The sequence below is a fragment of the Etheostoma spectabile genome, chromosome 1, assembly GCF_008692095.1.
Source record: "Etheostoma spectabile isolate EspeVRDwgs_2016 chromosome 1, UIUC_Espe_1.0, whole genome shotgun sequence".
In the NCBI taxonomy this organism is placed as follows: domain Eukaryota; kingdom Metazoa; phylum Chordata; class Actinopteri; order Perciformes; family Percidae; genus Etheostoma; species Etheostoma spectabile.
In genome coordinates, this window is record NC_045733.1 from 24,494,789 (window position 1) to 24,509,380 (window position 14,592).

Consider the following 14,592-nt stretch of genomic DNA (forward strand, 5'->3'; position numbering starts at 1 on the left):
GGCAAAGCAATCGACACATGCAAGACTGAGCTGCTTCCAGGGCGCTCCACTCTTATTAATTAAACACCAAAGGCTGAGCCCACGTCTTTTTAATGAGCCCCATCCATCCCCATGTTTGATCCCAAACTTCCCCCGGTCGGTTCAAAGCCCTTTGGCCGCTCCGTGGCACCGTTCAGGGCTGCAACTTCGTAACGCCAAAGCCTCACAGCGCGATCCTGTCGGAGAAACCCATGAAGTACCAATCCAACCCTACCTCGTACGATCCGGTGAGGCCACATGAGGTGAACACAGAACACGGAGGGATATTACCGTGCAAGGTGCAAATTCACCAAGTAGCTCTCCTATCTTTTATCACAGCCCACTTATGTTCTAGTAACTGCACTTCAGTGTAATGCGAGTGTCCCGCTGCCTCACACATGCACTCCACTGAAAAACATGCAGATGATCAAAGTGTGTGCTTTTACCTTGCTTGGATGGACCACAAAACAGCGAAAGAAGACAGAACAGCCAAATTGTACTCTCCACCGCCATGTACAGCCTTTGATTTCCAACAGTGGGGTAGCAGCGTACGTCTATCCAACCAGCTATACCGTTATAGCGACATGCTGGAATCTGCTATTGTCTCCGCCGGTGCGTGAATGACTCTCTGTTAATGTTTAAGTCTCTTTGGTTAACAGTCCCCTGGATTTCCGAACAATAAGCTTAGTCGGGGGAGAGCCGTCGTGTCTCTCGGCGCTTCAACGCCATGTTGCGAACGAATGTTAAGTGTGTGTTGGCTGCTGGTCCACACACAGACACAAACACACACGCACATGCACACGCATGTACGCACGCATACGCGCGTTCACCAGACACTGGCTGGCTGGTCGTCGCTGGAGTCCTGAAAAGCGGTCGGTGATTCTAACACACCCCTTCTTCGTCCTGTTTGTTCAACTCCCTGCTTCCCATTTACACTTGGAAGATTGATTCAAAGCGGAGACGCTGCACAAACACTTGCAACACCAAATGTGGGAGAATAGATTTTATCCCGTGCGCCCTCTCTCTCTGTCTGGAATTATGAATTCGTTAGGGATCTCTGCTAGAGCAAAACGAAGTGTGGAGAATGCTCTGGCAGTTATCTGTAATGACTGCAAATGTGTTGCCTTGAATGAACCCAATGTTGCAGACATCAGTTATTTTAATGAGCATTCACACATCCAGATACACATGTTCTGATCATGCAAAAACAATAGTTTTCTTCAGTGTGTGTGTGTGTGTGTGTGTGTGTGTGTGTGTGTGTGTGTGTGTGTGTGTGTGTGTGTGTGTGTGTGTGTATGTACCATTGTTTATCCACATGTACAGATGTGTATGCATGAAAGCATGAATGCTTGTGTAAAAAGCAGGTCTGGGTAAAAATGGAGAGTAGGAGAGGCACATGTGTTTCTTCGAGCAAGAGCAGGCAAGAGGAGGAGGAGGAGGAGGAGGAGGAGGAAGAGGAGGAGGAAACAAGGGGAGGGGGGGGCATTTGTAGTGTGCATCCCAATCAATCAACCAGCTCGCCTCCTGCACTGAGTGCTGAGGGACTCTCTGACTTTTGCACATAGCATGAGCCAGCTGGAGCCCAGCCTTTCCAGAGCTAACAAAGACTCGCCTCGTGCAGCACTCTCACCATCACTGAAACCAGCAGCATCCCCATATTCAGCACCAGCCTACAAAGATAGAGCAGGGGAGAAAACCACAAGCTTTAACTGGATTAGATATGGCTAAACAGCAGTCGACATGTATATCAAAGCTGCTACTTGTAACACTGTAATAACAAAGCATTGTTCATCGAAGTTTCAAAGAGCTATACACCTTATATAAAATTGCTTTTTGGGATGAAAGTAAGCCTATTGTTGAATCATCCTTTTCAATATGAGTGCAAATGTGTGCTTTTAAATATAACCTCTTTTTGTTTAGTTTTTTTTTTTTCATAATGGGTTTAAAACATGTAGGAGCAGAATGCTTTATACACCATGGAGAAAAGAGACAGGCAATCATGAAAGGAGGTAATGAAGAAGTTCCCTTTGGTAAAAATATCTCGTCTCAGCATATTCATTTAATGCTTATATGAGATTGATCTGAGTTGATGAAATGAAATGGGACGGATACATTTCCCAGGTGTCTGATTGAAGCACATCTCTGGGCCATTGGATTAGGTAGTTACACTGGAAAACTAATAGCATTGCTGTGTCCTCTGTGATTGTGGTCAAGCTGCTTCTCCCTTTTTTCCCCTCCTCAGCTCCCGTAAAATAATGAACTACCAGCTGCTCGTAAATCACTCTACAACGGTGCTATGATCCGAATGCACAAATCATCTATAGGAAATCGCTTTCATACAGGTTTTTCATAAAATGTTTGACATTTCACTATTTGCTGGTGTTCTATTTGCTGGTCTCTATAGCCATCAGACTTTGTGTGTGTGTGTGTGTGTGTGTGTGTGCGTGTGTGTTACACTACACTGATACTGTAGAAAGTGTTAAAGGTGCCCTGCCACACGTATTTCATAACTTTGTGGTAATGTTCTACACTGGATTCTGTAACATTTTTTTGTGGAAAAAAATGCATTGGTTACCTGGTTTCAAGCCATTCTAGAGTGGTATAGATGCCGACCATCAGTATCCTTTACCCAGCGCAACTTGGCAAGCTCATGCATAGTAATGAGCTCAGGCAACATGACATCAGCTTTTGTAATTGGCCTGATTTCTCCGCTTATTTCTTTTCAGTGGCTTGAACTGACAGAGGAGGTAGCAGTTCATTTTCACATTCACGACATAACACAAACACATATGGACCTAACATAATTCAAAAAATGAAAGTAAAAACAGTTTTGTGTGACAGGGCACCTTTAACACATAAAAGCAGTACTAGTGTGCAATGCAGGACATGATTATGCAATGTGAAACTAAGTTTATGTTGCCGTGCTATAGTCCAGACAAACAGAAGTTAAATGACTTGTGTCCCATCAAAACCCCAAAAGCTGATCCGGTGGAGGGTACGACCTGCTTCAAGCTATGTTCTTAATTATGAGTAACCTGAGTCTCTTAAACCTCAGTCCCACTGCACATGCTGCAGTAACAGTTGAAACCTCATCTGCAATTTGTTATACTCAACAGACATTGCTGGCCATGCGCTCTGGTTGACATGTATTACAAGATTGGTGGCTGGTGCATACGTGGATCACAAAAAAAAGATTGGTGGCTGTGAGTGAACTCTGGTCTCTTACCTAAGGCTACAGGATAAAAAAATGATGTACTCCTGGAATTACAGGACATTATTTCCAACAGGAACAGGTTTCCTTTTACAGAAGAAGGAAAGCAAAGATAGAGCAGGCCAAGTGCTAAGAAAATTATTTACACATTTGATGCTCTGCCCACTGAGACCAATTAGGATAGTAAACTCATCTGTTTTGAGTCAAACTGCAAGAGGTTTTAGTAGTTTCTTTTGGCAGTGAACGGTAGGTTGGTGTTGCTGTTTTTTTTTGTTAACAAATTATATCTTTTTACTATAGACAATATTGTAATTGGTTGGCAAGGAGCTGAGCAACTCTGCTCCAGAAAATCTTAGTATGTGTGTTATATTTAACACAGATTAATGTGAGCGAAAGTGCTTTTCTTGAAATAACTGCATGGGATGAGATTAAACACTTACATTTTACAGTACACTTACTCTGTTTCAAGAATATTCTTGAATCAACTGAAGAAATTAAATCTGCCATAATCAGGTGTTTCAGCATCATACACCCTCTGCCAGGCCACCTTGCTTTGGCTGAATAGACCTCAGCTTGTGTCCAGATGGCTATCTTGCCACATGATTCTACTCTAACCATCTTAAGGCGCTCTCTGCCACAGTTGCACACCACACAACATCTATTGCACGTCTTTCCATTCAGGGAGAAGGACGCGTCCTCAGCTGCTCTTGCTGAGCTTTCTAACATATATTCCCTGTTAAACGGTTTGTTTGGGACAAGGTTTTCCTTTTTTTTTTAAATCAAGGGTCTAAGGAGAGAGGGTTTCATGTTCTGTACAGATTGTTAATCCCCTTAAGGCAAATTTGTTACATTGGACCATAAAAATAAACTTGACTTGACATGGCTTTTCTATTAGGCTCTGGCCAAGGAACGTGCTGCATCAAACTTAAACATGGCAGCACCTTGCTTGTATTCACCAAAGGCCTACTCCAAGCAATCTTGCCAGTTAGCTCCAACATGGTGGACGATTTGGACATGAGAATGATATTTGGTCTTAGGAAAGTTGAGCTGTTTCTCCAGATCCACCAGCAGCTTCCAGTCCCCTGCAGACGTCAAGATGCCTGCAGAACTGAGGGTCCTTGCTGCTCTGCTGCCCTGAGGAAAGTAATGGCCTGTTTTGAGGGGTGGGATTGCTTGCTCCACTTAACTCTGGTACTGATGTGTTCTGCAATTATCTTTAGGACTGGATGATGGCACCAACGGTCTCTGATTTGGCCCTCTCCTAGTGCTTGGGGCAGCAACTCAAGATGTGCTCTATGGTTCTCAGTTACAAGCACAGCGGGCAATGACGGTGTATAACCTTTGACCCGAGATTTGACATACACAGCCTGGACGTGGAACTTGATGCGGGTGGGGCTCAGCTTTCCACAGCTCAGTAGCAAGTCTTCAAGCATAACCAAACACAAACAATTATAAAATGAACAGTTATTATCTATTCTGGTATCATTTCAAGCTAATAGCACATTAAGTGGGCTGTCTAATGATGATTACACATTTATTGGTCATTACCACCGTTCTTAAATGCTTGGTTATACATTACCATCCTTGCCATAAGACATACTGTAGGTGAAACATCACATTATCAACATCGCTAGATTAGATGAGTGTATATTCCCCTAAGGAATATTGTAAAGAAATGGACATAGATTGTAATAATAATAAAATAAGGAGAGTTTTACTGATTTAAGCACTCACACTGTGATCCACATATCTGGAACAAACTCCCAGAAAACTGCAGGTCTGCCGCAACTCTCAGTGCTTTTAAATCAAGGATGAAGACATTTCTTTTCGATGTTGCCTTTTCTTTAAATAATGTTAATTTCTTATACTGAAGTTCATGTTTTTATCTGTTCTTTAATGTTTAATTTCTTATACTGCACTGTAACCATTATTATCGTATTTTAATTGTTTTTATGTAAATCACTTTGAATTGCCCTTTTGCTGAAATATGCTATACTAATAAAGCTGCCTTGCCTTGGATTACTGTCATTCACGGGGGATTTTACAGTTAGCGAGTCAGTGCTGGATTAGAAATCATTGTGGCTGTGTGGCAGTCAGTCACCGGTGCAATTACGGCCCCAGTGAAATATGTAAATAATGGTTAGCTGCAATTCAATTTCTTTGGTTCCATTTTTATTTAGCCTATTAATCAGTGAAAAGTGTTTAAAAGAGTGAGAAAACTATACTGTTTTATATTGTTCTATTAAGCTTTATTTTTCCATCTTGACTTTGAATAATAGTTGTAAACAAAAAGCATGTGATCTAAAAAAAAAAAGCAACAAAAATGACCAAATCACAAGTGCAGCTTCAAAAGTCGCTTTTAAAGGAAGTAGTGGGAAATGACAGCAGTTATAATGTAGACAGAAAAAAGAAAAGGCATTTGTCACCTTGTCTCTTCCCTTCTTTGTTTGTGCCTTTGTCTCTAGGCTGCAAGTGTGACAGTCTTGTCTCGGTAAGGTTTGTGTATTTGAATGCTGAGTACAGTAGCCTCCATTGGGTTGTGGCTGTCTTTCATCTTTCTCAAGGTCAGAGACAAACAGCTCCATCTGACAGTAGAGCGTCTCCTGAACAGGTTGGAAAATACCACAGAGACTGACTGACAGACAAAACAGTGCCCCCAGCTGGAGGTGTTGAGGAGTGACCACAAAAGGTCGAGACACAAGCATGCATCATTCATGTCAACGGTACAGAGGGAGCAGCGGTGACCTGAATGCTGAGCACCCCCCATGCACAAAGAAAGATTTTTTCTACATTCTGAGAGAACAAGAGTATATATATATATATATATATATATATATATATATATATATACACACTCACACACCAGTCAAAAATTTGGGGTCACTTAGAAATTTACATTGCAGCTGAGATCAGTTGCATTTTTTTTTTAACCAGGGCAGCAGTTTTCAGATTATATCATTGCAAAAGTGTTCTCCAAAGTTTTCTGTTAGTTATTTAAAAGAAAATTGAATCAGATTAGTAAACAGAATGTGCCTTTGGAATATTGAATGAATGGTTGCTTATAATGGGCAATGTAGATATTGAATTAAAGATCACCCACCCACACAGATCAGCTGGTATTCTGTCTATAATGGAGTGGTATGGAAATTTGTAAATGTATTTGTAAGGAAGTATAAATATATATGTATATATATCTATATATAGATGTGAGTCTATTTCTAGCTGGGGTGAATCAACTACTTTAAAATGTTTAGTGAACAAATACTGTATGCCACAGTCCATGGTCCATGTTTGGATATGTAAATGAGGTTGGTGTATGATTGCCTTGCCACAGTGTTATTCCACCACCTTCCACTGGAGGGATGCCCTCCACATGCTTAGTCTGGTGGAAAGCGTCTCCATAGAAACCAAGACAACGGTGGCACAGTGCTTAGAGGGCGATTGGGCAAATGTTTTTTTTATTTATTTAAGGGGGACAATGACACGAGGGTGCACGGGTGCAGGGACTCAATTGAGAGCATCAATACGGGATGTTGAGTGTCGAACAATAGACAATTATTTTTACCTCATTTACAGTGTAGTTACACACCCAATGAGAAAGATTACATTAATACATGTATTTCGGGATTCAATTTGAAACAGGTGGACTTACATGTTTTGTGTGTGTGTGTCTGTGCAACTGCTTGCGTGTACTGGTGTAGCACCTCAACATTTAACCAACAAAATGGGATGTTTTATGAAATTTCCGTATAAACTGAAAACAAAATTTAACAGGACATTATCTAACTTAAAAAATAAAGAAAAAACACAATTCTGGATGACAAACATAGATTTTTAATGCAAAGATTTCCTTTTATTTGTAAATATTTAGTGATTTATGGATTATTTGTGGGGACACCTGCCAAAAGAGGAAGCAGAGAAAGAATTTTCACTGGTCCAAAGTAAACGTTAAACTCCCAAAAAAAATACTGTATCTCTGTGCCTCTAATGTTGATGCTAAGATGTCTGGCCCGTCTCTCGAACTTCATTTCCTCTTTTTTTCTTTCTGTCTTTCTTTCTTTTTGCATAATACCCCTCTCATTCTCTCACTGTCTTGCTCAATACTTAATATCCTCCTCAGTTGAAAAAGGCAAGGCGTTAAAGAAAGAAGCTCATCAGCCTCATCTTAGTGGTGGCCATGTTTGGTGAAGAGACGAGGAAGGCAGAATAAGAGACGGAGAGAGACAAAAAGGTAAGAAAGAGAGGCCACTTAGAATAGCCAACTCTTCTTTAGATTTCTATTTAAGGTTTACGCCATCATGGCCTTAGAACAACCTGTCATAAGTTTGTCTAGACTGACACTCTGCCTGATAAAAATTAATGGAAAGAGGAGAGGAAAAATTAAAGACTGTCTGGAGAAGCAGTGTGAGGTAATGGCTAGCTTTACAAGCCCACATATCCATACCTATTGACCTTGATTTGACAGATGACGGTTGATGAAAGCCATATATCCATCAGTATTCCCTCAGAACAAATTCTCACACTTTTTTAATGTTTTATTCATTGTTTATTTCAAAAGAAATATTACCGATTACACCCTGGAATGAGTAATCTTTGATATTCTATACTTTGAAATATTGAAAACACGTTACGCTCTTCTTGCTTTTGTGTAAATTGTTGTGGAAAGTAAATGTCAATGTCGTATCCTTTTTGCCACTATTTTCACAATACAATCAGACAAATTAACATGTATGTTCATTTTTTTATTAATATTGCAATTATCAGTAGTATATTTTGCATTTTGACTAGAGGGACGACAGTCCTTTCAAAGATGATTTTAAGATGAAGTTACGTTTACCAAAATCAAAAATTAAAATAAGGATAAACAAATCTAAATTTTTATAGATAGAAAAAGTGCCTTATAGGAAATAGCCATATTATACTATAATATAATAATAATATGATAATAAAGTACACCTTCACCGGGAGGTGGGAGCACATCTCAGCTACAAAACAGTACCGTGATACTTCAACTAGTACAGAGTTTTTCCTAAGAATGGTAGTGTTAATATTCTGTCTTTTTTGATCTGTATGATAGTTTATATAATAGTCTCAATGACTAATCAAATCATCTGTGTCAGAACCCAATGATCAGGGCATGGCAGAACCTAGTACAATATGTAAAATATTATGACATAGAGGGTATATCAGATTATTACTGAGACCTCAAGATGTGGTGTAATTTACAATGTGAAATTTATATTATTGAAAACCAATGAGGCTTGACAAGTAAGGAAAGAGTTTTCTAATCCTTTTCTCTGAGTGAACACATGTGGCTTACTTACTGTAAATGTGCTGCTGTGGCAATATAAAATTAACACTGATCTTGCAGTAATCCTTTAATCACCTCATTATTACATTTCAGAGGGAAATATTGTACTTTGTATTTCACTATGTATCTTTTAATCTGATAGTAAAGTACTATTCACTGTTTGCAATGCATGCAGCATCATTGTGCCCAAAGTGAATTTCCTCTGGGGACAATAAGGTTTATTGTATCATACTACAACTTTAGTTACTAGATACTCTAGAGATTCAGATTTTTAATACAAGAAATATTAACTAAATACCAAAAAAACTAACTTAAAAAATAGAATATGATATATTATATTATTACTGCTTAAGCTACACAGTAGTATAATTCCATTTTCAATTAATTTGTATTTATAGTGTCAATTCATAACGGAAGTTATCTCAGGACACTTTACAAATAGAGTAGGTTTAGAACCCACTCTATGATTTACAGAGACCCACAAGAGCATGCGTTTTGTGCAACAGTGCCAAGGAAAAACTTCCTTTTAACAGAACCTGGCTCTTGGTGGGTGGCCATCTGACCGTTTGGGTAAAAGGGACATAGAAAGACAGAGAGAGAGAGTGAGAGAGAGAGAGAGAGGGAGAGACACACACACACACACCTAAGTAAAATAAATGTTGAATACAGGACTTACTTGTGACAGAGTATTTACACACTGTGATATTGCTACTTTTACTTAAGTAATTGATCTGAGTGCCTCCACCATCAGTGGATGTATGTATGCTTATCAAAGCAGTCACAAAGTTTGTCTTTTGTTGAAAAAAGTCCTTCTTAGTATGCCAAGCAAATGTCTGCCAACAAGTGTGTTCACCGCCAAGAGACTGTTTCCCTGTCCCAGTTTTCCTCCAGACCCTCTTATTGCAGTAAAACAGCAACCCTGGCTGGAGAGCAGGAGTCAATTTAGTATTAAGTTCAGCAACAAACTCAAGTATTTGATGTTGAGGTGTGGGCCAATGGCTTGGATACTAATGTGAACAATGGTCCTGTAACAAGTGGGGTGTGGTACCGTACATCTGAAATTGCAGAATGTAAAAGAAATTACTTATAGCCTGTTGTTTAATTCATCCAGGGTTAATGTATCTTTCTAATATTGCTGCATAATTTATATGTCACAGTTATATATTGTACATGTTAAACATTGTTTATAACATTTGTTTTGCCATAGAAAAGTACAAGCATTGCTGCACAGGACAAGAAAAAGAAACTTAAGAAACATATGTAAATACAAAACAACACAAACGTGTGATTGGAAGTGTTGCAACTTCACAGGTGAACTGTAAATGCAATGTGGTTATCACATCATGTTTCTGAAAAGGGTCATTAACGAGTCTAATGGTTTGCAGTTGTAAACGCTGCGTTGTTTACCTCCGTCGGTGGGACAGGTTCAGCACCATGGACAGAGAGCGACACGGTGATTGGGTCAACAATTCGACGTCAAGGGATTAGAGTAATCTGCCGATTGGTCCGAATAAAAGTGACAGCAGACTCACGCACGATGATTGGTCGAGCGTCAGGATAGTTGGGATTTAATGCTGTGTTCATACCGTACACAGAATAAAGTATTATCATAGTCTAATAGTTTGCTTGCTCATATCGTCCAATTGGCAGTCCTACTGTATTTACCGCGCAGCTGAAGCTTCCATTGGAGACTGTGCACTTTAAACAGAGAAGCTCTGCTGTCTGGAGGAGGTAAGCAGATTACGTTTCCTGTGAAATCCGTAATTCCTGGCTATTGTGACCAGCTCTCTGTCAAAATATCCAACCGTCTTCGTAAGTATACAGCGAATGAGTGCTGCCTCATTTCATCCAGCGAAGTGGAGTTTGCGTGTGATTGCAACAGGCGTGTGTGTGCCCGGTCTCCCGTGGTGTGTGTGAAAATGTCCCGGTGGTTTAACTGAAACCGGAAAGAATCCGTGGTTAAAATATCTTAGCCCCACTATTGAGACGGTGCCTGGAGGGCGCACACATTAAATCCCCCGGAAGAACGCACAGACGGTGAAGCTTATCTTATAGCACCCTCCGTCCGTTAAACGCCTTTCTTCCCGTAAAGTGTGTTGTTCTGGTAATGATCTAATGCTCCCACACCAATGGACTGCATATGAAAATAATTGCAGATGACTACAGGTTATATATACTTCAGAAATAACCAACTACTAGGTCCTAACCTCCAGTTTCTTCTTATTTGGCAGGCTCGAGAGACTAAATCTAAACAGCAGACTCCACACTTTATCCACATGGCAGGTCAGTGATTATAAAATAATATACTTGGTAAGAATCGCCATATGCAATCTGCTGTGTCTAACTGCTGTGAAATGATTTGTCTCAGAGCCCAACTTCCCCCCACTGCCGGGATTCATTCCACTCAAGCCATGCTTCTACCAGGACTTTGAGGAGATCCCTGAGCAGCACCGCAGCTTGTGCAAGAAAATGTACAACCTGTGGATATGTGAGTGGCTGAAAGTGTATTGTTATAAAAGTGGTATGGGATTCCCCGTTGCATTATCAGTGCATCAGCCAATCAACTTTGGAGTTTACATTTCAACTAGGGAAACTTTAAACTGGCTTCTTCTGCAGAGGCTACCTGACCATCTGATAGAGCAACAGAAGCCAGGATTTTCCTGGAGGTCCCGTAAACTTCCCTCTCCTCTGTGGTAACGCATGATAACAACTATGTAACAGAAGGGCAATGGTTTACAAGGGTCCCGTTGGTCCAAAAATATAATCTTTTTATTGGCTGTGGCTGTGTTATCCTGACTGGTTTATTTGCTAATGAGTCATAGCACTGACCAGATGGCCTCGGTTTGAGCAGAGCAGTTAACATTGAAATTGTGTTCAACAATTTTTGCCAGAAGCACTTTCATCAAAGTTTATTACGCCATAAACAAGCCGTGCAATGATGTTTGTGATATTGGTCTGGAAGCTCCCTGCCCGTCCATGAAGACATGTAAGGGAGCCGAGTGCAGGGAGAGCAAAATAACTCAAAGCTGCTGCAACATTTACACAGGTGCACTGACACTAGCAGTTATGAGTACAGCCATAAGCCAATATACAGTAGAGTAAGAGGAAAATAATGAAATCAAAGGTGAAACTGGGGTGTCGATGCAAGGTTGCAATTAATTTTGTAAAATGTAGCCAGTATAGAAGTGTCTCTCCACTCCAAAAAGCATGCTGTAAACCCCAGACTGATTCAAAATAAAATGTTTTCCATTTGAAATGATCACTTCTACACAACGCAAAATATGTATCTGTTACTCTGAGCTATTGCAATTTAACTCTGTTCTTTCTGCAGGTGTCGACTTTTTTAGTAACCGATACACATAAGCAGGTATTTAAAGTCCCAATCTGCTTTTGGATGTGCTGTTATCCTCTTTCCCTATGTTTTGTATGCATGGCATGTACATTGCTTGCATATTTGAGTGTAATATTTCTTTTAAATATTTTGATGCCAATATTTTTTTTTGTGTATTTTGGAACCGTGGTCCTTAATAGCAGTCATATTGCAGCTGTGTTTGGCCCCATCATTATCTTGTAAAGCACTCCGTATTTTCTCTATGGACCAGAATTTGAAGCTGATTGGTCTTCTTTGCGAATTTAGAAAAGAAAGATGGGACAAAAGCACAGAGCTCCAATTAGAACTAAGTGCAACTTAAAGAGGGGTAACTGTGGCCTCATATCATTACTGACAATTAATAGAAAACACCCACTAGCAGGCTTTTCTTGGAACACAAGCCATCTTGTGAGTCAAGCATTGCAATTACATGCATCACAATATGTTTATGCTGGCTACCTTTATATCCACACATCAATGCCGTCCTGCATGTGCGTGTCTGTGTACCAAATAGATATTTGTTTGCACTTAAGATAGAGTATGTCTGTTTTGATCTTACAGTGAATAGTGCTACTCTCGCGGTGAATCTCATTGGCTGCTTTGCTTGGATGTTTGGTGGAGGGGGTGTGACCAACTTTGGACTGGCTATCATCTGGCTCCTCATGTTCACGCCTTGCTCTTACGTCTGTTGGTTCAGAGCCATCTACAAGGCTTTCAAGTAAGTCATATAGAAAATATTGACATCCAAAATATTGTTTAGTCGGTGCTCCAGCGTTAACTTGTTGTATAGTTGTGTTTTGTGTAGCTGCATTTTGCTGACACAGTTGTTGTAGTTAGCATAAAGCAACACAGTAATAATGTTCTACAGTAAATAGCACACACACTGTAGTAATATTTGACCAATGTGATATATTGCAATATAAGGTATTCAGGGATAACGTTAAATGCTACTTTTTAGCATTTCATTTTCTCAACGGACACAATAACTGTATGTCACATATAATGTAATCTTTGTTATGTTATTGTCATGGGCTATTTTCAATTCAGCTGACACACTCCCAAGAAACTCCAGGACACAGCTGCTTCATTTCCATGAAGTTTACTGAGAATTTTGTGAAACTCCAAAGAGGTGGTCGTTATTATAAATCAAACCCAAATGCACAATATCAGTGTAAATAACACCGCTTAGCTTACATAGCACTGTAGACTATATGATAAACACAATCAAGCTAGTAAAAACAACCAGCGGCAAGAAACATAAGCTAACTTAGCCTAGCATGAACTAGCTTCTTAGCTGCCTCAATATGTTTACAAACTATCTACTAATAATAAGCTAACTAATAAGCAAAAACCTAATGTTGCATGATGAGAAATACTCACAGACGTTGCCTTAGCAAAAAGGGAGAAGGAAAAGCGGTCTACTCAGAAACAGACGACTGGTAGAGCTCACACATTCCTGTAGCTGATTACCGCATGGCAATTTTACTTTCTGTTTCCCAACAAGCACTGGAACTAAGTTACTATGGTTACAAAGATAAATAAACCACTCTAAACTGCTGAAACAAAGTAGAAGACACATTTTTAAGCGGCATGACAGTTATCAAGTAACACCGAGTGACAGAGAGATGATTCTCGCTCAGACAGTTGACTCTAATTATGGTTGCATACTGTAAAAGTACTTTTTTGATCATTGCCATCACCCTTTTATATATATATGCATATGTGCAAATTGTGTAGATTAGAGGACTACTACAGATCACAGGGTATTTCCTTTTAATGCCATGTTAGAACATTTTATGTGAAGATGCAATTTGCAGTTGCAGAGAAGCTCAATCAACATTTCTTTTCTCTTTTGCTGAGTCATTAATAAATACTGCACCCCGGCACTATTATGCAATCCCTAGTTAATGTATAGTTAATGTAATATATACTTATCTAGGACGATGATCCATTATGGATGGAGGCTTTAAGTTAATTTTTCCTCCATTCTCTGAAATGTTGAATGGCAGCAGATATAAAGGATCCAATCCCTCCCTCTGGAGACAGAAGGGCACCCAGAACATCCCCTCTATCCCAAACCCTGTACTGCTGACACTGAGATCTTGCATATCATGAGGTGACACATGTATAGCTGAAAATCTTGAAATCATTGCTTTATCTTTTAGGCATAGGTATGCTTCCTGCTCCTTGATCAGTTTGCTGAGTCAGGGACAGCCAACGTGTTGTCTAGTACAGTAGATGATGTCCTGAAGCAATATGTGAGTCTTACCTTCCACTCTGGTGAAGATCATACCAGACCAACCAAGGTACCAAGGCAGGGGCAAGAACTCATCACAGTCTTCCGACAAGGCCATCCACAGCTGTGTTCACTACAGAAAGGCAGATGTGGGAGAAGTGACAGTTTTATCATGACTGGCTGTGAATAAACCTGGAAAGAATAGTGTGACAGTGTTCAAATTCCTAAACATGAGTTATAGCCTGTGGAGCCACAATAAAGGGTGAAGCCTGTGTTTCAATGTTGGAATAACCTATATCACCCTGTTAGCTTGAATTCCTTTAAGTGTACGTATATAACATGAATAACATCACACAAGATACAGTATGCAAATTAGACATATAGTAGTGATTTATGAATATAGTAGTGCATTTACGCATGTGTTATTATTTCTTTTTCTTATTTCT

General features: G+C 39.8%; 2 protein-coding genes across 5 annotated transcripts in view; one reads left to right on the forward strand and one right to left on the reverse strand.

The window, feature by feature from the left end:
• The window catches only part of igdcc4 (immunoglobulin superfamily, DCC subclass, member 4), a 56,459-nt gene extending 55,518 nt beyond the window's left edge, over window positions 1-941 (reverse strand). For 2 of the 4 annotated variants that reach the window (XR_004331630.1, XM_032513384.1), the window contains exon 1: window positions 465-940. Coding sequence is in view for 3 of the 4 variants with exons in the window: in XM_032513384.1 (XP_032369275.1) it covers window positions 465-531 (67 nt within the window). In the remaining variant the exon portion in view is untranslated. Of the gene's footprint in view, window positions 1-464 lie in introns of all 4 variants that reach the window. The other 2 variants (XM_032513403.1, XM_032513395.1) reach the window with 1 other exon arrangement.
• A 9,109-nt stretch (window positions 942-10,050) lies between these two features.
• The window catches only part of scamp5b (secretory carrier membrane protein 5b), a 6,981-nt gene continuing 2,439 nt past the window's right edge, over window positions 10,051-14,592 (forward strand). The window contains exons 1-4 of the mRNA XM_032513414.1: window positions 10,051-10,271; window positions 10,772-10,823; window positions 10,909-11,028; window positions 12,472-12,628. Coding sequence (XP_032369305.1) covers window positions 10,817-10,823; window positions 10,909-11,028; window positions 12,472-12,628 — 284 coding nt within the window. The 5' untranslated portion in view covers window positions 10,051-10,271; window positions 10,772-10,816. The remainder of the gene's footprint in view (window positions 10,272-10,771; window positions 10,824-10,908; window positions 11,029-12,471; window positions 12,629-14,592) is intronic.